The sequence below is a fragment of the Oncorhynchus nerka genome, unplaced genomic scaffold (genome assembly GCF_034236695.1).
Source record: "Oncorhynchus nerka isolate Pitt River unplaced genomic scaffold, Oner_Uvic_2.0 unplaced_scaffold_2069, whole genome shotgun sequence".
Lineage (NCBI taxonomy): Eukaryota > Metazoa > Chordata > Actinopteri > Salmoniformes > Salmonidae > Oncorhynchus > Oncorhynchus nerka.
Genome location: NW_027039269.1, coordinates 15,858 through 37,972, shown reverse-complemented (window position 1 = coordinate 37,972; position 22,115 = coordinate 15,858). Strand labels below are relative to the sequence as shown.

The following is a 22,115-nucleotide window of genomic DNA, read 5'->3' as shown; positions in this document are numbered from 1 at the left end:
TCACTCTCTCTCTCGCTCTCTCTCTGGCTTGCTGTCTTTCTCTCTCTCTCTCGCTGTCTCTCTCTCTCTCTCTCGCTGTCTCTCTCTCTCTCTCTCTCTCTCTCTCTCTCTCTAGCTGTCTCTCTCTCTCTCGCTGTCTCTCTCTCTCTCTCGCTGTCTCTCTCTCTCTCTCTCTCGCTCTCTCGCTCTCTCTCTCTTGCTCTCTCTCTGGCTTGCTGTCTCTCTCTCTCTCTCGATGTCTCTCTCTCTCTCTCGCTCTCTATCTTGCTCTCTCTCTCTCTCGCTGTCTCTCTCTCACTCACTCGATCTCGCTTGCTTTCACTCGCTCACTGTCTTTCCCTGCATTCTGGTGAGTTCAGAATAAAAAAATTGTATCTCACTATCACACCAAGTTTTGTCCAATAAGGCCTGAGGAGTTTGTTGGTATATGGCCACTATACCACAACCCCCGAGGTGGCTTATTGCTGTTACAAACTGGTTACCAACATAATTAGAGTTGTAAAAATACATGTTTTGTCATAACCGTGGTATACGGTCTGATATACCACGGCTGTCATCCAATCAGCATTCAGTGCTTGAAACACCCATTTTAGAATCTCGTTTTTAGATTTGAGAATGAAACCGCAGAATGTCAGAGCAGAGGTCTAAGTTACACATAATAAAGGGGTAGAATATGGCTGCAGGAATAGGGTTGGATCTGGTAAGGGTTAGGGTTAGGTGTATGGTTAGGGTTAGGGTTAGGGTTGTGGCTGCAGGAATAGGGTTGGATGTGGTTAGGGTTGAACTGGGTAGTAGACATGAAGCTAAGGTTAGGGTTAGGGTTAGGGTTGTGGTTGAGGTTTAGGGTTAGGGTTAGGGTTAGGGTTGTGGTTGAGGTTTAGGGTTAGGGTTGTGGTTGGAGTTGTAGTTGTGGTTGAGGTTTAGGGTTAGGGTTAGGGTTGTGGTTGTAGTTGTGGTTGAGGTTTAGGGCTAGGGTTAGTGTTGTGGTTGTAGTTGTGGTTGAGGGTTAGGGTTAGGGTTGTGGTTGTAGTTGTGGTTGAGGGTTAGGGTTAGGGTTAGGGTTGAACTGGGTAGTAGACATGAAGCTAAGGTTAGGGTTAGGGTTGTGGTTGAGATTTAGGGTTAGGGTTAGGGTTGTGGTTGTGGTTGAGGTTTAGGGTTAGGGTTAGCGTTAGGGTTAGGGTTAGGGTTGTGGTTGTAGTTGTAGTTGTGGTTGAGGTTTAGGGTTAGGGTTAGGGTTAGGGTTGTGGTTGTAGTTGTAGTTGTGGTTGAGGTTTAGGGTTAGGGTTGAGGCTAGGGTTAGGGTTAGGGTTGTGGTGGAGGCTAGGGCTAGGGTTAGGGTTGTGGTGGGGTTAGGGTTAGGGTTAGGGTTAGGGTTAGGGTTAGGGTTAGGGTTAGGGTTGTGGTGGAAGCTAGGGTTAGGGTTAGGGTTGAGAAAAGGGTTAGGGTTGTGGTGGAAGCTAGGGTTAGGGTTAGGGTTGAGGCTAGGGTTAGGGTTGGGGTTGAGGCTAGGGTTAGGGTTGTGGTGGAAGCTAGGGTTAGGGTTAGGGTTGAGAAAAGGGTTAGGGTTGTGGTGGAAGCTAGGGTTAGGGTTAGGGTTGAGGCTAGGGTTAGGGTTGTGGTGGAGGCTAGGGTTAGGGTTGTGGTGGAGGATAGGGTTAGGGTTGTGGTGGAGGCTAGGGTTAGGGTTGTGGTGGAGGCTAGGGTTAGGGTTGTGGTGGAAGCTAGGGTTAGGGTTGAGGCTAGGGTTAGGGTTAGGGTTGTGGTGGAGGCTAGGGTTAGGGTTGAGGCTAGGGTTCCTTGTTGTGGAGGCTAGGGTTAGGGTTGTGGTGGAGGCTAGGGTTAGGGTTGTGGTGGAGGCTAGGGTTATGGTTAGGGTTGAGGCTAGGGTTAGGGTTGTGGTGGAGGCTAGGGCTAGGGTTAGGGTTGTGGTGGAGGCTAGGGTTAGGGTTGAGGCTAGGGTTCGGGTTGTGGTGGAGGCTAGGGCTAGGGTTAGGGTTGTGGTGGAGGTTAGGATTAGGGTTGAGGCTAGGGTTAGGTTTGTGGTGGGGGAAAGGGTTAGGGTTAGGGTTGAGGCTAGGGTTAGGGTTAGGGTTGAGGCTAGGGTTAGGGTTGAGGCTAGGGTTAGGGTTGGGGTTGAGGCTAGGGTTAGGGTTGTGGTGGAAGCTAGGATTAGGGTTAGGGTTGAGAAAAGGGTTAGGGTTGTGGTGGAAGCTAGGGTTAGGGTTAGGGTTGAGGCTAGGGTTAGGGTTGTGGTGGAGGCTAGGGTTAGGGTTGTGGTGGAGGCTAGGGTTAGGGTTGTGGTGGAGGCTAGGGTTAGGGTTAGGGTTGTGGTGGAGGATAGGGTTAGGGTTGTGGTGGAGGCTAGGGTTAGGGTTGTGGTGGAGGCTAGGGTTAGGGTTGTGGTGGAAGCTAGGGTTAGGGTTGAGGCTAGGGTTAGGGTTAGGGTTGTGGTGGAGGCTAGGGTTAGGGTTGAGGCTAGGGTTCGGGTTGTTGTGGAGGCTAGGGTTAGGGTTGTGGTGGAGGCTAGGGTTAGGGTTGTGGTGGAGGCTAGGGTTATGGTTAGGGTTGAGGCTAGGGTTAGGGTTGTGGTGGAGGCTAGGGTTAGGGTTGTGGTGGAGGCTAGGGTTAGGGTTGAGGCTAGGGTTCGGGTTGTGGTGGAGGCTAGGGCTAGGGTTAGGGTTGTGGTGGAGGTTAGGGTTAGGGTTGAGGCTAGGGTTAGGTTTGTGGTGGGGGAAAGGGTTAGGGTTAGGGTTGAGGCTAGGGTTAGGGTTAGGGTTGAGACTAGGGTTAGGGTTGAGGCTAGGGTTAGGGTTGGGGTTGAGGCTAGGGTTAGGGTTGTGGTGGAAGCTAGGGTTAGGGTTAGGGTTGAGAAAAGGGTTAGGGTTGTGGTGGAAGCTAGGGTTAGGGTTAGGGTTGAGGCTAGGGTTAGGGTTGTGGTGGAGGCTAGGGTTAGGGTTGTGGTGGAGGCTAGGGTTAGGGTTGTGGTGGAGGCTAGGGTTAGGGTTAGGGTTGTGGTGGAGGATAGGGTTAGGGTTGTGGTGGAGGCTAGGGTTAGGGTTGTGGTGGAGGCTAGGGTTAGGGTTGTGGTGGAAGCTAGGGTTAGGGTTGAGGCTAGGGTTAGGGTTAGGGTTGTGGTGGAGGCTAGGGTTAGGGTTGAGGCTAGGGTTCGGGTTGTTGTGGAGGCTAGGGTTAGGGTTGTGGTGGAGGCTAGGGTTAGGGTTGTGGTGGAGGCTAGGGTTATGGTTAGGGTTGAGGCTAGGGTTAGGGTTGTGGTGGAGGCTAGGGCTAGGGTTAGGGTTGTGGTGGAGGCTAGGGTTAGGGTTGAGGCTAGGGTTCGGGTTGTGGTGGAGGCTAGGGCTAGGGTTAGGGTTGTGGTGGAGGTTAGGATTAGGGTTGAGGCTAGGGTTAGGTTTGTGGTGGGGGAAAGGGTTAGGGTTAGGGTTGAGGCTAGGGTTAGGGTTAGGGTTGAGGCTAGGGTTAGGGTTGAGGCTAGGGTTAGGGTTGGGGTTGAGGCTAGGGTTAGGGTTGTGGTGGAAGCTAGGGTTAGGGTTAGGGTTGAGAAAAGGGTTAGGGTTGTGGTGGAAGCTAGGGTTAGGGTTAGGGTTGAGGCTAGGGTTAGGGTTGTGGTGGAGGCTAGGGTTAGGGTTGTGGTGGAGGCTAGGGTTAGGGTTGTGGTGGAGGCTAGGGTTAGGGTTAGGGTTGTGGTGGAGGATAGGGTTAGGGTTGTGGTGGAGGCTAGGGTTAGGGTTGTGGTGGAAGCTAGGGTTAGGGTTGAGGCTAGGGTTAGGGTTAGGGTTGTGGTGGAGGCTAGGGTTAGGGTTGTGGTGGAGGCTAGGGTTAGGGTTGTGGTGGAGGCTAGGGTTATGGTTAGGGTTGAGGCTAGGGTTAGGGTTGTGGTGGAGGCTAGGGCTAGGGTTAGGGTTGTGGTGGAGGCTAGGGTTAGGGTTGAGGCTAGGGTTCGGGTTGTTGTGGAGGCTAGGGTTAGGGTTGTGGTGGAGGCTAGGGTTAGGGTTGTGGTGGAGGCTAGGGTTATGGTTAGGGTTGAGGCTAGGGTTAGGGTTGTGGTGGAGGCTAGGGCTAGGGTTAGGGTTGTGGTGGAGGCTAGGGTTAGGGTTGAGGCTAGGGTTCGGGTTGTGGTGGAGGCTAGGGCTAGGGTTAGGGTTGTGGTGGAGGTTAGGGTTAGGGTTGAGGCTAGGGTTAGGTTTGTGGTGGGGGAAAGGGTTAGGGTTAGGGTTGAGGCTAGGGTTAGGGTTAGGGTTGAGGCTAGGGTTAGGGTTGAGGCTAGGGTTAGGGTTGGGGTTGAGGCTAGGGTTAGGGTTGTGGTGGAAGCTAGGGTTAGGGTTAGGGTTGAGAAAAGGGTTAGGGTTGTGGTGGAAGCTAGGGTTAGGGTTAGGGTTGAGGCTAGGGTTAGGGTTGTGGTGGAGGCTAGGGTTAGGGTTGTGGTGGAGGCTAGGGTTAGGGTTGTGGTGGAGGCTAGGGTTAGGGTTAGGGTTAGGGTTGTGGTGGAGGATAGGGTTAGGGTTGTGGTGGAGGCTAGGGTTAGGGTTGTGGTGGAGGCTAGGGTTAGGGTTGTGGTGGAAGCTAGGGTTAGGGTTGAGGCTAGGGTTAGGGTTAGGGTTGTGGTGGAGGCTAGGGTTAGGGTTGAGGCTAGGGTTCGGGTTGTTGTGGAGGCTAGGGTTAGGGTTGTGGTGGAGGCTAGGGTTAGGGTTGTGGTGGAGGCTAGGGTTATGGTTAGGGTTGAGGCTAGGGTTAGGGTTGTGGTGGAGGCTAGGGCTAGGGTTAGGGTTGTGGTGGAGGCTAGGGTTAGGGTTGAGGCTAGGGTTCGGGTTGTGGTGGAGGCTAGGGCTAGGGTTAGGGTTGTGGTGGAGGTTAGGGTTAGCGTTGAGGCTAGGGTTAGGTTTGTGGTGGGGGAAAGGGTTAGGGTTAGGGTTGAGGCTAGGGTTAGGGTTAGGGTTGAGACTAGGGTTAGGGTTGAGGCTAGGGTTAGGGTTGGGGTTGAGGCTAGGGTTAGGGTTGTGGTGGAAGCTAGGGTTAGGGTTAGGGTTGAGAAAAGGGTTAGGGTTGTGGTGGAAGCTAGGGTTAGGGTTAGGGTTGAGGCTAGGGTTAGGGTTGTGGTGGAGGCTAGGGTTAGGGTTGTGGTGGAGGCTAGGGTTAGGGTTGTGGAGGAGGCTAGGGTTAGGGTTAGGGTTGTGGTGGAGGATAGGGTTAGGGTTGTGGTGGAGGCTAGGGTTAGGGTTGTGGTGGAGGCTAGGGTTAGGGTTGTGGTGGAAGCTAGGGTTAGGGTTGAGGCTAGGGTTAGGGTTAGGGTTGTGGTGGAGGCTAGGGTTAGGGTTGAGGCTAGGGTTCGGGTTGTTGTGGAGGCTAGGGTTAGGGTTGTGGTGGAGGCTAGGGTTAGGGTTGTGGTGGAGGCTAGGGTTATGGTTAGGGTTGAGGCTAGGGTTAGGGTTGTGGTGGAGGCTAGGGCTAGGGTTAGGGTTGTGGTGGAGGCTAGGGTTAGGGTTGAGGCTAGGGTTCGGGTTGTGGTGGAGGCTAGGGCTAGGGTTAGGGTTGTGGTGGAGGTTAGGGTTAGGGTTGAGGCTAGGGTTCGGGTTGTGGTTCAGGCTACGGTTAGATTGAACCGGGTTACATTAGAACCTGTAATGGTTACACTTTTCCATGTAAAAGTGACATCAGTCTTTTTAATTTCTTCAATAAAAGTTGTGTATAACAGTTTATAAGGCACTAAGTCATCATCATAAGGAAGACTTTTGAAAGTTTAGTAAGAGCATTTCATTTCTTTTGCTTTTCTCCGCAGGTTCTAGAAGAATGTGATCAAGTACTCAGGATATGCCTGGTTGTCATGGAAAATGACAAACATAGATGGTCCTGATGGGTTGTCTGTCACGCTGTTGTAGAGTTCAACAGTCGTGGTGCTTTTAGCTGGAGGAAATGTCATCCCATGTCGTCCTGCAGTGAAATCGCCAGTCAGAACTCGACAGAGATACATATACTTCTGCCCCTGGCGATCCGGTCTTGAATATGTGCTTCTGGCAGAGTAACTGGCACCAACAGCAAAGTAGGTGCCGTTTCCAAATACTGTAGCTGGAAAAAATGATACTTAGGTTTTAGACTATTGCAGAGACAAGACTGAGTAAATGAGAAGCACAAGCTAAGTTTTAAATGAAGAGCAATAGAATTGTACATATAACTTTTACCAATACGCTATAGGAGTTGGCAAGACAGGACGAAGAGATCTGGGACCTTGTCCATGGAACATACATATCTGTCTCACCATTTTTCCCAGCAAAGCTCCGATTGAAACCATGGTTGTTGATGTGATTGATGGTTGTGTGGCATGTTCCATGGAAGAGCCTCTTCTCATTCTTCTGGTGACCGTTCCTGAGCTCCATGTCGTGTTTCTTGATCTGGAGACTCCTCCACAGGGTTGGGTTCTGGATCCTCTCAATCTGAAATAAATTGAGGGAAAATCACTTTATACGAGCCAATAATAGACTCTAAAATGTATCCTGAATACCTTCTATACATCTTAGATTATTATTGAGGGCTGAAAAAGATCCAGAGAAACAAATATCTGGCTAGCTGACCCCTAGCTGACCCCTAGCTGACCCGTAGATGAGCTGAGGGGCCTCTTCATTATTTCTAAGTGCTTAACTAAATACTAACTGTCACGACTTCCTCCGAAGTCGGCCCCTCTCCTTGTTTGGCGGTCGACGTCACCGGCTTTCTAGTCACCACCGATCCATGTTTCATTTATCGTGTAGTTTTGTCTGTATCACACCTGGTTTCAATCCCCATATCATGTTCCTTATTTAACCCTCTGGCATACATTTCTGTTCTGTCCGTGATTGTTGGTGTCTTAAGTGGTTGTTGTATGTGCTAGTGTGTATGTATGTTCCTAGTTGTAATTTTTGCTTGACTTTTCGAGTAAACTCTGGTGTGTTGCTCTAAACCTGTGTCCTGCGCCTGACTCCGCTACATCTCTGCACCCAATCGCTGACACTAACACACAAAGTCTCTGATAAACAAACAATTTAATATGGCTGATCTCAAATTAAATCAATTTCAAATCAAATGTATATATAAAGTCATTTTTTACATCAGCCGATGTCAAAGTGCTGTACAGAAACCCAGCCTAAAATCCCAAACAGCAAGCATTGCAGGTGTAGAAGCACAGTAGCTAGGAAAAACTCCCTAGAAAGGCCAGAACCTAGTCAGGAAGGATAGAGACCAACAGATGAGTCACCCTGAACAAATCAATCCATTACTCACACAGCCATGCAGATAACATCCACAACATCCGAAGACATAAAAGTAACTACAATGGAAAACAGGTAGCCTACCTGTATAACTTTGTTGGGGCAGGTGGCTCGGAACAGGTTTAAAACTTCATTGTGCTCTGGGCTTCCTGGCTGGATGAGGCAGGACAGGCAGGACGTGTTGGCTGGCATGGCATCCCAATGCCGAGGGAGACTCTCAATAGGTTGAGCTAGAGCAAACACAGTTATTACTAAGTTGGTGAACAGTTAGCATTTTCCATAAGAAAACCATGTCACACTTAGCCATCATGCTAACACTAACTGGGCTCGCATAGTTGTATACAGGATACGATAGTGCCACGAGAAAGAAGAACAGTCTTAGCCAAACATCTGCCCGTTTCATAGTTGTTTCCACGGCTCTAAATATGTTACCAGTCTTAGCCAAACATCTGCCCGTGTCATAGTTGTTTCCACGGCTCTAAATATGTTACCAGTCTTAGCCAAACATCTGCCCTCATAGTTGTTTCCACGGCTCTAAATATGTTACCTGTCTTAGCCAAACATCTGCCCGTGTCATAGTTGTTTCCACGGCTCTAAATATGTTACCAGTCTTAGCCAAACATCTGCCCTCATAGTTGTTTCCACGGCTCTAAATATGTTACCAGTCTTAGCCAAACATCTGCCCTCATAGTTGTTTCCACGGCTCTAAATATGTTACCTTCCTCACAATAAATGGTATCCATGAACAGAATACAAAGGTTAAGAAAATGCAAATAGACTTCTGGCTAATGGACGTGTTGAACTTGAACTCAGCTTATCCCCTTAGGTTAAAATAACAAATTAACTCTGTATGGATTAAACCAACCTGTACCTGCTAACTTGAACTCAGCTTATCCCCTTGTTAACTAAGGTTAAAATAACAAATTAACTCTGTATGGAATAAACCAACCTGTACCTGCTAACTTGTCGATTTGTCTGCTTTTGGGGCTGTTTCCACTTGTGTTGTTAGCAGCCCTGTCAGGCAGGGGGAAAGTGAACATTTTCCTCAGGGCAGAGACCTCCACGCGCGACTCCTTCCTGTCCAGCGCCTGCTGCAGATGGGAGTTATGGATGGAGTGGAATCTCTGGGACTCTCCCCCTGGCTGCTGCTGCCTATCCACCATGTTGCTAGGCGCTGTAATGTTCCTGTTAAAGGACTTTTTGTCCCTGGCCTTCCTCAGCATCTCCTGGATGTCATGGATGCGGTGGCGGTGGGATTCGGACTGGTAGACAGCGTCGTGTGGGATGCTGCTGCTCTCTGGTTCCTTTAGGTTCAGGTCCTTGATCCAACGATCCACTTTGGAAGAAACGTGGAAGACAGCCGGATCCACTACCATGCCCTCGATGACAATGTCCTCATTCTTTTGTGGCTTTTTAGCTTTACCCCAGTTGAACAATGCTGAGAGAATAAAAGGGAGGGTGGGGACACCTAGTCAGTTGTACAACTGAATGCCTTCAACTGAAAAGTGTCTTTCACATTTAACCCTCTGAATCAGAGAGGTGCAGGGAGCTGCCTTAATCAACATCCACATCACCCAGGGAACAGTGGGTTAACTGCCTTGCTCAGAACAACAGATTTTGACCTTGTCAGGTCAGGGATTTGATTCAGCAACCTTTAGGTTGCTGGCCCAATACTCTAACCACTAGGCTACCATATGGGTACACAACACACTGTTTTAATGAAGTAACAGGGTATTCTATAGAATGTCGTGTAGAACGTCAAGTAGAACGTCAAGTGAAACGTCAAGTGAAACGTCATGTGGAACGTCAAGTGGAACGTCATGTGGAACGTCAAGTGGAACGTCATGTGGAACGTCAAATGGAACGTCAAGTAGAACGTCAAGTAGAATGTCATGTAGAATGTCTTACCGTGAGGTTTTACGTATGTAGGCTTATTGCAGGTGATCAGATATTCAGGTAGAGCCTGGTGACCATTGAAGACGACCCAGGTGTCTCCGCCTCCTTTCACACTGTCATACAAGGTGAGTGGGTCTCTGGCAAAGGGAGGTGGCACGATGAGACCTGGACAGCCAACAATTGACTTGCCAGTCAGCACCTGTGCCTCAATGAAGTACAGGTACTCCTGGTCAGCTGAGCCCTTCCACAGCCTCTCTGCTCCATGGACACTGCTGCTGAAGTAGATCCCCTCTCCCAGATTTTGCTCTGTGGACGTAAACATATGAATGCACAATACCAGACAAAGTGGACTCCATGGCAACATAAAACCATTTTGTGACGGTTGTTGTGTTATTCTAGCTACACACCAGGAATAGGTTATGTGCTTCGACTGAGAAAGGACTAGCGAAAGTGGCCGCCCTGCATATTCTGATTGCGGTAGACCCACGGATAGAGTACATGTCGGCTAGTGTAACTATTTATTACTCCTCGTGTTAGCATTCTGTCATTTAAAAAACATGTTTTCCAATCTCAAGGCGTTACATAATAATCAAATACTAAAGTGCCTCTAAGGAGAAACATGGTTAAACATGGTGGAGGTTTTCATCTTAAATCAGACGTAAATTGTCCCTTTGTGTCATGTGGAATGGAAGCTTGTTGTGTGCAACAGTGAGGGTCAATTGAGTGCAAGCTTCACAAAAACAATGTCTAGCCTTATCTATCTATGGGGAAAAGGTGTGATTGTGTTATGCTAGACTTGCAAATCACCAAAAATAATAGAACCAGCTCACCTGCTTTCACACTATGATTGACCATTTTTTAAACCTTTGTTTAACTAGGCAAGTCAGTTAAGAACAAATTCTTTATACAATGACGGCCTACACCGGCCATACTCAGACGACGCTGGGCCAATTGCATGCTGCCCTAACAGCCTGGAATCAAACCAAGGTGTCTGTAGCGATATCGCCTCTAGCACTGAGATGAGGTGCTTTAGACCACTGCACCACTCGAGAGCCTGAACCAGGGACTGTAGTGATATAGCCTCTAGCACTGAGATGAGGTGCTTCAGACCACTGCACCACTCGAGAGCCTGAACCAGTGTCTGTAGTGATATAGCCTCTAGCACTGAGATGAGGTGCCTTAGACCGCTGAACCAGGGTCTTGTAGTGATATAGCCTCTAGCACTGAGATGCGGTGTCTTAGACCACTGAACCAGGGTCTGTAGTGATATAGCCTCTAGCACTGAGATGAGGTGCTTCAGACCACTGCACCACTCGAGAGCCTGAACCAGTGTCTGTAGTGATATAGCCTCTAGCACTGAGATGAGGTGCCTTAGACCGCTGAACCAGGGTCTTGTAGTGATATAGCCTCTAGCACTGAGATGAGGTGCCTTAGACTGCTGAACCAGGGTCTTGTAGTGATATAGCCTCTAGCACTGAGATGCGGTGTCTTAGACCACTGAACCAGGGTCTGTAGTGATATAGCCTCTAGCACTGAGATGAGGTGCTTTAGACCGCTGAACCAGGGTCTGTAGTGATATAGCCTCTAGCACTGAGATGCGGTGTCTTAGACCACTGAACCAGGGTCTGTAGTGATATAGCCTCTAGCACTGAGATGAGGTGCTTTAGACCGCTGAACCAGGGTCTGTAGTGATATAGCCTCTAGCACCGAGATGAGGTGCTTTAGACCGCTGAACCAGTGTCTGTAGTGATATAGCCTCTAGCACTGAGATGCGGTGTCTTAGACCACTGAACCAGGGTCTGTAGTGATATAGCCTCTAGCACCGAGATGAGGTGCCTTAGACCATCAGGTGAACCATTCTGTGGTGATAAACCTCTCTCTTACACAGGTGGTGTAAACTCCATCTGAGAAACTGAATCTCTATTACCATCAGGTGCTTTGAATCTCTCTTACCATCAGACCCATTTGAATCTGAACCAGGGTCTGTAGTGATATAGCCTCTAGCACTGAGATGAGTGTGCTTTAACCCTGAATCTGCTCTTAGACCAGCTGAACCAGGGTCTGTAGTGATATAGCCTCTAGCACCTCTCTTAGATGAGGTGCCTTAAACTCCATCTGAACCAGGTGGTGTAGTGATATCCATCTGAATCTCTAGCCAGAGTCTGAATCCTCTCAGGTGATGTAAACCCTGGTGCCCATTGGTGTAAACTCCATCTGAACCTCTTACCATCAGGTGGTCTGTCTCTTAAAACCTCTAATCTCTCTTACCATCAGGTGGTGTAAACTCCATCTGAATCTGAACCCATCTATTACCATCAGGTGGTGTAAACTCCATCTGAATCTCTTACCATCAGGTGGTGTAAACTCCATCTGAATCTCTCTTACCATCAGGTGTGTGAATCTCTTACCATGTAAACTCCATGAACTCTCTTACCATCAGGTGGTGTAAACTCCATCTGAATCTCTCTGAATCTCTATTACCATCAGGTGGTGTAAACTCCAAACTCTCATCTGAAACTCCATCTGAATCTCTACCATCAGGTGGTGTAAACTCCATCTGAACCTCTCTTACCATCAGGTGGTGTAAACTCCATCTGAATCTCTCTTACCATCAGGTGGTGTAAACTCCATCTGAATCTCTCTTACCATCAGGTGGTGTAAACTCCATCTGAATCTCTTTTACCATCAGGTGGTGTAAACTCCATCTGAATCTCTCTTACCATCAGGTGGTGTAAACTCTGAACCTCTCTTACCTTCAGGTGGTGTAAACTCCATCTGAATCCCTCTTACCATCAGGTGGTGTAAACTCTGAACCTGTCTTACCATCAGGTGGTGTAAACTCCATCTGAAAGCCCACTCTGCTGAGCAGGTCACAGAATTGCACAGGCAAGCGCTGGTACATTCGCTGAGAAGGGGTAGACACCTGCAACTGCCTCTTCCTAAGGTCAAAGACCTGCTTCAGAGCTTTGTTCTCCACCTTCTCAACCTGTAACGCATCAGCCATGGACATATTTGATGAATTATCAGGCAGGGAATACCACAGATTGCAACTTTAATGTTATCCTTCGTTTCCTGTGACACTCACCCTGACAATTTGAAGTCCGGCAAAATGTTGCTGTCTCTCTTTATAGTCAGAACTGTTGTCATCTACAGGCTTCCTTGGGGAACTGATGGGAGATTGCAGGCCCATTAAACTCAACTCTTCCTTTGCAAAATCCTCTTGGACTTTGCAGCACAGGGCTTCCACCTCTAACACAGCAGCTTTGAACCCTCTAGAAGCCCCCTGGATGGTCAATCCAAAGCGGCCATCTTTAAAGTTCTCCTCGATGGAAACTTCCCTCTTGGTCTGAAGGGAAAGAAGCTCTTCAAACTCCCTCTGGCCAAAGTGCTGGATGAAATTGTTGTGAATGGTGATTACATTCTTCGAGGCAGGGTACAAAGCATCCAAATACCAGCGTCTGGCCTCCCTCAATGTCTCATGATAGGCCCCACAGAGCTCAATAAACGGTGGAACACTTTTCCTTGCATCTCTGGAGTCGGAATGGACAGTTTCGTGCTTAAATACTTAAAGATGAGACACAGAAGAAGAATACTGTGAGATATAATGTAGGAAATACTGTAAGAAAGACTGAGATATCATGTAGGAAATACTGTAGGAAATACTGTGGAAAATACTGTAGGAAATACTGTAAGAAAGACTGAGATATACTGTAGGAAATACTGTAAGAAAGAATGTGAGATATACGGTAGGAAATACTGTGAGATATACAGTGAGATATACTGATGGAAATACTGTAAGAAAGACTGTGAGATATCATGTAGGAAATACTGTGGAAAATACTGTAGGAAATACTGTGAGATATACTGTAAGAAATACTGTGAGATATACTGTAGGAAATACTGTAAGAAATACTGTAAGTTATACTGATGGAAATACTGTAAGAAATACTGAGATATACCATGAGAAATACTGTAGGAAATACTGTGAGATATACTGTAGGAAATACTGTGAGATATACTGTGAGATATACTGATGGAAATACTGTAAGAAATACTGAGATATACCATAGGAAATACTGTAGGAAATACTGTGAGATATACTGTAGGAAATACTGTGAGATATATGGCAAGTGTTCTGATAAAACACCAACGATAATAAGAGTTCCTCTTCATCTACTTCTTTTGACCAGGATCTCACCTTGAAAGGAGGCAGAACTACACACTGTTGGAAGAACTAAGAACTAGATCTAAAATGGACCCCGGAAGAAATGGCAGCAGTTTTACGGGCGCCCAACCAATTGTGCTATTACTTGTTTTTTTTGCGTTATATGTAACGTATTTTGTACATAATGTTTCTGCAACCGTATTTTACGGCAAAAAAGAGCTTCTGGATATCAGGACAGCGATCACTCACCTCGGATTAGACAAAGAGCTTCTGGATATCAGGATCACTCACCTCGGATTAGACAAAGAGCTTCTGGATATCAGGATCACTCACCTCGGATTAGACAAAGAGCTTCTGGATATCAGGATCACTCACCTCGGATTAGACAAAGAGCTTCTGGATATCAGGACAGCGATCACTCACCTCAGATTAGACAAAGAGCTTCTGGATATCAGGACAGCGATCACTCACCTCGGATTAGACTAAGAGCTTCTGGATATCAGGACAGCGATCACTCACCTTGGATTAGACAAAGTGCTTCTGGATATCAGGACCGCGATCACTCACCTTGGATTAGACAAAGAGCTTCTGGATATCAGGACAGCGATCACTCACCTCGGATTAGACAAAGAGCTTCTGGATATCAGGACAGCGATCACTCACCTCGGATTATACAAAGAGCTTCTAGATATCAGGACAGCGATCACTACCTCCGATTAGACAAAGAGCTTCTGGATATCAGGACAGCGATCACTCACCTCGGATTAGACAAAGAGCTTCTGGATATCAGGATCACTCACCTCGGATTAGACAAAGAGCTTCTGGATATCAGGACAGCGATCCCTCACCTCGGATTAGACAAAGAGCTTCTGGATATCAGGACAGCGATCACTCACCTCGGATTAGACAAAGAGCTTCTGGATATCAGGATCACTCACCTCGGATTAGACAAAGAGCTTCTGGATATCAGGACAGCGATCACTCACCTCGGATTAGACAAAGAGCTTCTGGATATCAGGACAGCGATCACTCACCTCGGATTAGACAAAGAGCTTCTGGATATCAGGACAGCGATCACTCACCTCGGATTAGACAAAGAGCTTCTAGATATCAGGACAGCGATCACTACCTCGGATTAGACAAAGAGCTTCTGGATATCAGGACAGTGATCACTCACCTCGGATTAGACAAAGAGTTTCTGGATATCAGGATCACTCACCTCGGATTAGACAAAGAGCTTCTGGACATCAGGACAGTGAACACTCACCTCGGATTAGACAAAGAGTTTCTGGATATCAGGACAGAGATCACTCACCTCGGATTAGACAAAGAGCTTCTGGATATCAGGATCACTCACCTCGGATTAGACAAAGAGCTTCTGGATATCAGGACATTGAACACTCACCTCGGATTAGACAAATCAAATCAAATCAAATGTATTTATATAGCCCTTTTGTACATCAGCTGATATCTCAAAGTGCTGTACAGAAACCCAGCCTAAAACCCCAAACCGCAAGCAATGCAGGTGTAGAAGCACCTCGGACAAAGAGCTTCTAGATATCAGGACAGCGATCACTCACCTTGGATTAGACAAAGTGCTTCTGGATATCAGGACCGCGATCACTCACCTCGGATTAGACAAAGAGCTTCTGGATATCAGGACAGCGATCACTCACCTTGGATTAGACAAAGAGCTTCTGGATATCAGGACAGCGATCACTCACCTCGGATTAGACAAATAATTTTTCTTCAACAAGCAGGACGCACAGGACATTCTCCGAACACCCAACATCCCAGGTATTTGCAAGAAGAAGAGACGCAGGTACAGACACAGAGCGGGATGCCTCGTAAGGATCCGCAGAAAGCGAGTGGGAAAGCTGCCGTTACCGTCAATATTACTCGCCAATGTGCAATCATTGGACAATAAACTAGACGAGGTACGATCACGAATATCCTACCGAAGGGACATCAAAAACTGTAATATCTTATGTTTCACGGAATCGTGGCTGAATGATGACATGGATATTCAGCTAACGGGATATACGCTGCAGCGGTAAGATAGAACAGCACACTCCGGTAAGATGAGTGGGGATGGTCTGTGCATATTTGTAAACAACAGCTGGTGCACGAAATCTAAGGAAGTCCCTAGATTTTGCTCGCCTGAAGTAGAGTATCTTGTGATAAATTGCAGACCCCACTACTTGCCTAGAGAGTTTTCAGCTATACTTTTCGTGGCTGTTTTTTTACCACCCCAGACGGATGCTGGCACTAAGACCGCACTCAGCCAGCTGTATAAGGAAATAAGCAAACAGGAAACCACTCACCCAGAGGCGGCGCTCCTAGTGGCCGGAGACTTTAATGCAGGGAAACTTAAATCAGTTCTACCAAATCTCTATCAACATGTTAAATGTGCAACCAGAGGAAAACAAATCTAGATCACCTTTACTCCACACACAGAGACGCGTACAAATCTCTCGCTCGCCCTCCATTTGGTAAATCCAACCACAACTCTATACTGATTCCTGCTCACAAGCAAAAATTAAAGCAGGAAGCACCAATGACTCGGTGTACAAAACGTGGTCAGATGAAGCAGATGCTAAACTACAGGACTGTTTTGCTATCACAGACTGGAACATGTTCCGGGATTCTTCCGATGACGTTGAGGAATACACCACATCAGTTGCTGGCTGTATCAATAAGTGCATCGAGGACGTCGTCCCCACAGTGACTGTACGTACATACCCCAACCAGAAGCCATGATTTACAGGCAACATTCGCACTGAGCTAAAGGGTAGAGCTGCCGCTTTCAAGGTGCGGGACTCTAACCCGGAAGCTTACAAGAAATCCTGCTATGTCCTGCGACGAATCATCAAACAGGAAAAGCGTCAATACAGGGCTAAGATTGAGCCATACTACACCGGCTCCGAAGCTTGTCTTATGTGGCAGGGCTTGCAAACTATTACAGGCTACAAAGGGAAGCACAGCCGCGAGCTGCCCAGTGACACGAGCCTACCAGACGAGCTAAATCACTTCTATGCTCTCTTCGATGCAAGCAACACTGAGGCATGCATGAGAGCATCAGCTGTTCAGGACAACTGTGTGATCACGCTCTCTGTAGCCGGCGTGAGTAAGACCTTTAAACAGGTCAACATTCACAAGGCTGCGGGGCCAGACGGATTACCAGGACGTGTGCTCCGGGCATGTGCTGACTAACTGGCATGTGTCTTAGCTGACATTTTCAACATGTCCCTGACTGAATCTGTAATACCAACATGTTTCAAGCAGACCACCAGTGTCCCTGTGCCCAAGAACACGAAGGCAACCTGCCTAAATGACTACATACCCGTAGCACTCACGTCCGTAGTCATGAAGTTCTTTGAATGGCTGGTAATGGCTCACATCAACACCATTATCCCAGAAACCCTAGACCCACTCCAATTTGCATACCGCCCAAACAAATCCACAGATGATGCAATCTCTATTGCACTCCACACTATCCTTTCCCACCTGGACAAAAGGAACACCTATTTGAGAATGCTATTCATTGACTACAGTTCAGCGTTCAACACCCTAGTGCCCACAAAGCTCATCACTAAGCTAAGGATCCTGGGACTAAACACCTCCCTCTGCAACTGAATCCTGGACTTCCTGATGAGCCGCCCCCAGGTGGTAAGGGTAGGTAGCAACACATCTGCCACACTGATCCTCAACACTGGAGCTCCCCAGGGGTGCGTGCTCAGTCCCCTCCTGTACTCCCTGTTCACCCATGACTGCACGGCCAGGCATGACTCCAACACCATCATTAGGTTTGCAGATGACACAACAGTGGTAGGCCTGGTCACCGACAACAACGAGACAGCCAATAGGGAGGAGGTCAGAGACCTGGCCGGGTGGTGCCAGAATAACAACCTATCCCTCAACATAACCAAGACTAAGGAGATGATTGTGGACTACAGGAAAAGGAGGACCGAGCACGCCCACATTCTCATCGAGGGGGCTGTAGTGGAGCAGATTGAGAGCTTCAAGTTCCTTGGTGTCCACATCACCAACAAACTAGAATGGTCCAAACACACCAAGACAGTCGTGAAGAGGGCACGACAAAGCCTATTCCCCATCAGGAAACTAAAAGGATTTGGCTTGAGTCCTCAGATCCTCAAAAGGATCTACAGCTGCAACATCGAGAGCATCCTGACTGGTTGTTTCACTGCCTGATACGGCAACTGCTCGGCCTCCGACCGCAAGGCACTTCAGAGGATAGTGCGTACGGCCCAGGACATCACTGGGGCCAAGCTGCCTGCCATCCAGGACCTCTATACCAGGTGGTGTCAGAGGAAGGCCCAGGACATCACTGGGGCCAAGCTGCCTGCCATCCAGAACCTCTACACCAGGTGGTGTCAGAGGAAGGCCCAGGACATCACTGGGGCCAAGCTGCCTGCCATCCAGGACCTCTACACCAGGCGGTCCAAAAGATTGTATAAGACCCCAGCTACCCCAGTCATAGACTGTTCTCTCTACTACCGCATGGCAAGCGGTACCGGAGTGCCAAGTCTAGGACAAAAAGGCTTCTCGCCAGTTTTTACCCCCAAGCCATAAGACTCCTGAACAGGTAACCAAATGGTTACCCGGACTATTTGCATTGTGTGCCCCCCCCAACCCCTCTTTTACACTGCTGCTACTCTCTGTTTATCATATATGCATAGTCACTTTAACTATACATTCATGTACATACTACCTCAATTGGCCCGACCAACCAGTGCTCCCGCACATTGGCTAACTGGGCTATCTGCATTGTGTCCCAGCCACCACCTGCCAACCCCTCTTTTACGCTACTGCTACTCTCTGTTCATCATATATGCATAGTCACTTTAACCAGATCTACATGTACATACTACCTCAATCAGCCCGACTAACCGGTGCCTGTATGTAGCAACGCTACTGTTATTTTCACTGTCTTTTTACTGTTGAGGTCCTTTGACAGCTGGGTAGAAAACCTTTCCTCACCTGGCTTCTTGAATTTCATTGCACCGGCATCAACACCATGGAGCACAGCAGTACATCCAAACTTGCTATGTAGGACATATGTCAGAGCTGGTCCGCATCGATCCAGGATGCTCACCATCTCCTCCTCCAGAGGGATATTCTCTGACCTGGCCATTGCTCTCACAGAACAGGGAATATTGATCTGACGAATGAGGAGAACAATTAAGATCAATAAAAGATGGAAGCCGCGCCACTGTCCACCCCCACCTACGTTGTTATTGTTTTTGATTTTGTTGATCAAGTGGAGGTGAGGAGCGTCATGGTAACGTGGTGAAACAAAAACACTACACACTCTGCTGTTCTATAATGTCCTGTGATGCAATGATATCTGAGGGAAAAATCAGTGTTGGTTGTTTGAAGTAAGTTCGGTAGTGTATGTTGTAATACCACAAATGAACATGGCAGTTTTACCATTAAGTATTCCACCTTTAAGGCATACATTATACAAATCAAATTTTATCAACCTAATATAGCCTTTCATATAGTTTGCTCGTAACTACTGACATGTACAGTGCCTTCAGAAAGTATTCACACCCCTTGACGTTTTCCACATTTTGTTGTGTTACAGTTTAAAAATATATATAAAAATGTAGATTTTGGTTCACTGGCTTAAGCACAATACCCCATAATGTCAAAGTGAAATTATGTTTTTTTTTTGTAATGCCAAGAGTGTGCAAAGCTGTCATCAAGTCAGGCTCCTGAGTCATGCAGCTGTCTAAGGCACTGAATCTCAGTGCAAGAGGTGTCATTACAGTCCTTGGTTCGAATCCTGTTACAGTCCTTGGTTCGAATCCAGCTGAATCACATCCAGCAGTGATTGTGAGTCCCATAGGGCAGTGCACAATTGGCCCAGTGTTATCTGGGTTTGGCCACGGTAGGCCATCATTGTAAACAATAATTTGTTCTTAAAACCTCTTTGGGCTAGGGGGCGGTATTTTCACGTCTGGATGAAAAGCGTGCCCAAAGTAAACTGCCTGCTACTCAGGCCCAGAAGTTAGGATATGCAAATATCGGTAGATTTGGATAGAAAACACTAATGTTTCCAAAACTGTTAAAATGATGTCTCTGAGTATAACCAAACTTATTTGGCAGGCGAAACCCCGGGTTTCTATGTGAATCTAGATTTGAGGCATTTGGTTGCAGTTCGTATGGCTCCACTAGATGTCAACAGTCTTTAGAAATTGGTTGATGTTTTTCCTTTGAGAAATGAAGAAGTAGCCCTGTTATTTTCATGTGTCACTCCAGGTCCACTCTAATGTTTTGGTGCGCGCGACCTGGAACGTGCTTCACTTTGTTTTCATCCGGTATTGAACACAGTTTCTTTATTTTTTATTTTAACTAGGCAAGTCAGTTAAGAACAAATTCTTATTTTCAATGACGGCCTAGGAACAGTGCGTTAACTGCCTGTTCAGGGGCAGAATGACAGATTTGTACCTTGTCAGCTCGGGGATTTGAACTTGCAACCTTTCAGTTACTCGTCCAACGTTCAAACCACTAGGCTACCCTGCCGCCTCTACACTCTAACCACTAGGCTACCCTGCCACCTCTACACTCTAACCACTAGGCTACCCTGCCGCCCAGTTTATCCCGTCTTAAATTTGATCGATTATTTACGGTTTAAAATATCTAAAGTTGGATTAGGAAAGTTGTTTGAAATGTTTGGATCAAGATTACAGGTAACTTATTAGATATTTTGTAGTCATGTTGGGCAAGCTGGAACCGGTGTTTTTCTGAATCAAATGGGCCAAATAAATGGACATTTTGGAGATATAACGACGGAATTAATCAAACAAAAGGACCATTTGTGATGTTTATGGGACATATTACAGTGCCAACAGGAGAAGATCTTCAAAGGTAAGGCATGAATTATATCGTTATTTCTGGGTTTTGTGTCGCGCCTGGTGGGTTGAAATATGATTGTCATGTGTTTGTTTGATGGGGTGCTGTCGTCAGATAATAGCATGGTTTGCTTTCACCATGAAGCCTTTTTGAAATCTGACACGGTGGCTAGATAAGTTAAGCTTTAATTTGGTGTATTGCACTTGTGAATGTATGAAAGTTAAATATTTATAATAAAAAATATTTTAAAATTGCGCTCTGCAATTTCACCGGATGTTGTCGAAACGTTCCATAATTTAACTGACTTGCCTAGTTCAATAAAAGGCAAAGGGTGGCTACTTTGAAGAATGTAAAATATATTTTGATTTATTTAACACTTTTTTGGTTACTACATGATTCCATATGGGTTATTTCATAGTGTTGATGTCTTCATTATTGTTCAACAATGTAGAAAATAGTACAAATAAAGAAAAACCCTTGAATGAGTAGGTGTTCTAAAACTTTTGACCGGTAGTGTATGTATCATTGATTTTGAATCATGTCCTTGTTAGATTACAACTGTTGGTGTATCTGAACATAAACAATAAACTCAAATTAGATCAAATAAAGTTGTTAATTATCAACTATAAAGTTGTTAATTATCCACTAGATTCTTCATATTCTTCAGACCTACAAAAATATACATCCAAGATCGAACTTGTTTAGTAAGGACAGACTAGATCTAACTTGTTTAGTAAGGACAGACTAGATCTAACTTGTTTAGTAAGGACAGACTAGATCTAACTTGTTTAGTAAGGACAGACTAGATCTAACTTGGTTAGTAAGGACAGACTAGATCTAACTTGTTTAGTAAGGACAGACTAGATCTAACTTGATTAGTAAGGACAGACTAGATCTAACTTGTTTAGTAAAGACAGACTAGATTGAACTTGGTTAGTAAGGACAGACTAGATCTAACTTGGTTAGTAAGGACAGACTAGATCTAACTTGTTTAGTAAAGACAGACTAGATCGAACTTGGTTAGTAAAGACAGACTAGATCTAACTTGTTTAGTAAAGACAGACTAGATCGAACTTGGTTAGTAAGGACAGACTAGATCTAACTTGGTTAGTAAGGACAGACTAGATCTAACTTGTTTAGTAAAGACAGACTAGATCTAACTTGGTTAGTAAGGACAGACTAGATCGAACTTGGTTAGTAAAGACAGACTAGATCTAACTTGGTTAGTAAGGACAGACTAGATCACAAAAAAGCACATAAAGAAATCACAGTACCTGGTGTTTTACAATAAATGTAATCTCTTTTTTCTGGTGCTCGGTTTCCGTGTAGATCCGTATGAGGCCTAGTGAGAAGTGTGTGTGTGTGTGTGTGTGTGTGTGTGTGTGTGTGTGTGTGTGTGTGTGTGTGTGTGTGTGTGTGTGTGTGTGTGTGTGTGTGTGTGTGTTATTTACTCTGGGGGCAGGACTTCCCATGAAGAGTCCAGTGTTCAGGAAATGATACTGAAAGTAATCCTAGTCTTGGGCTGGGCTTGGCTGTGTTCCATACCTACTTTCTGCCTCCTCGATTCAAATAGCGTCTCTGCATCAGTGTTATGATCTAGGATCAGTTTTAATCCTTAGAATCGTAATGAATAAGATTACATGGACAGGGGGACCTGATCCTAGACCAGCTCTATGACTGAATACTGGTCATTTTAGATTACATGGACAGGGGGACCTGATCCTAGATCAGCTCTCCTACTCTACGGCTCAATACTGGTCCTTTTACATTACATGGAGGAGGAGGTGTGATGGTGTGGGGGTGCATGGCTGGTGACACTCAGTGATTTATTTAGATCCCATATGTGTTATTTCATAGTTTTGATGTCCTTTAATAGTGGTTTATTTGCATCAATTTGACCATGAATGCTTGATTCA

General features: G+C 46.5%; 1 protein-coding gene across 2 annotated transcripts; it reads right to left on the bottom strand.

The window, feature by feature from the left end:
• Positions 1-5,540: 5,540 nt before the first annotated feature.
• Positions 5,541-21,556, bottom strand: LOC115115490 (uncharacterized). 2 transcript variants are annotated; one of them, XM_065014831.1, is made up of 9 exons: positions 21,474-21,556; positions 18,322-18,502; positions 12,241-12,719; positions 11,979-12,141; positions 9,168-9,461; positions 8,209-8,697; positions 7,344-7,489; positions 6,275-6,449; positions 5,541-6,084 (listed from the first exon to the last, which is right to left on the bottom strand). In XM_065014831.1, the coding sequence occupies exons 2-9, from the start codon at positions 18,473-18,475 to the stop codon at positions 5,801-5,803; spliced, it is 2,184 nt and encodes a 727-aa protein (XP_064870903.1). In that variant the 5' UTR covers positions 18,476-18,502; positions 21,474-21,556; the 3' UTR covers positions 5,541-5,800. The 2 variants fall into 2 exon arrangements, with proteins under 2 accessions (XP_064870903.1, XP_064870904.1); XM_065014832.1 differs by having other exon boundaries at positions 8,215-8,697.
• Positions 21,557-22,115: the final 559 nt, after the last annotated feature.

What these genes read in the sequence shown, in the direction of transcription:
- LOC115115490 (XM_065014831.1), bottom strand. Translation starts at nt 18,475, where the DNA reads ATGGCCAGGTCAGAGAATATCCCTCTGGAGGAGGAGATGGTGAGCATC. An exon ending in AATGAAATTCAAGAAGCCAG is followed by an intron (nt 12,720 to 18,321) that starts GTGAGGAAAGGT and finishes CTCATCTTTAAG; the next exon opens with TATTTAAGCACGAAACTGTC. An exon ending in GGAGTTTACACCACCTGATG is followed by an intron (nt 9,462 to 11,978) that starts GTAAGACAGGTT and finishes TTACGTCCACAG; the next exon opens with AGCAAAATCTGGGAGAGGGG.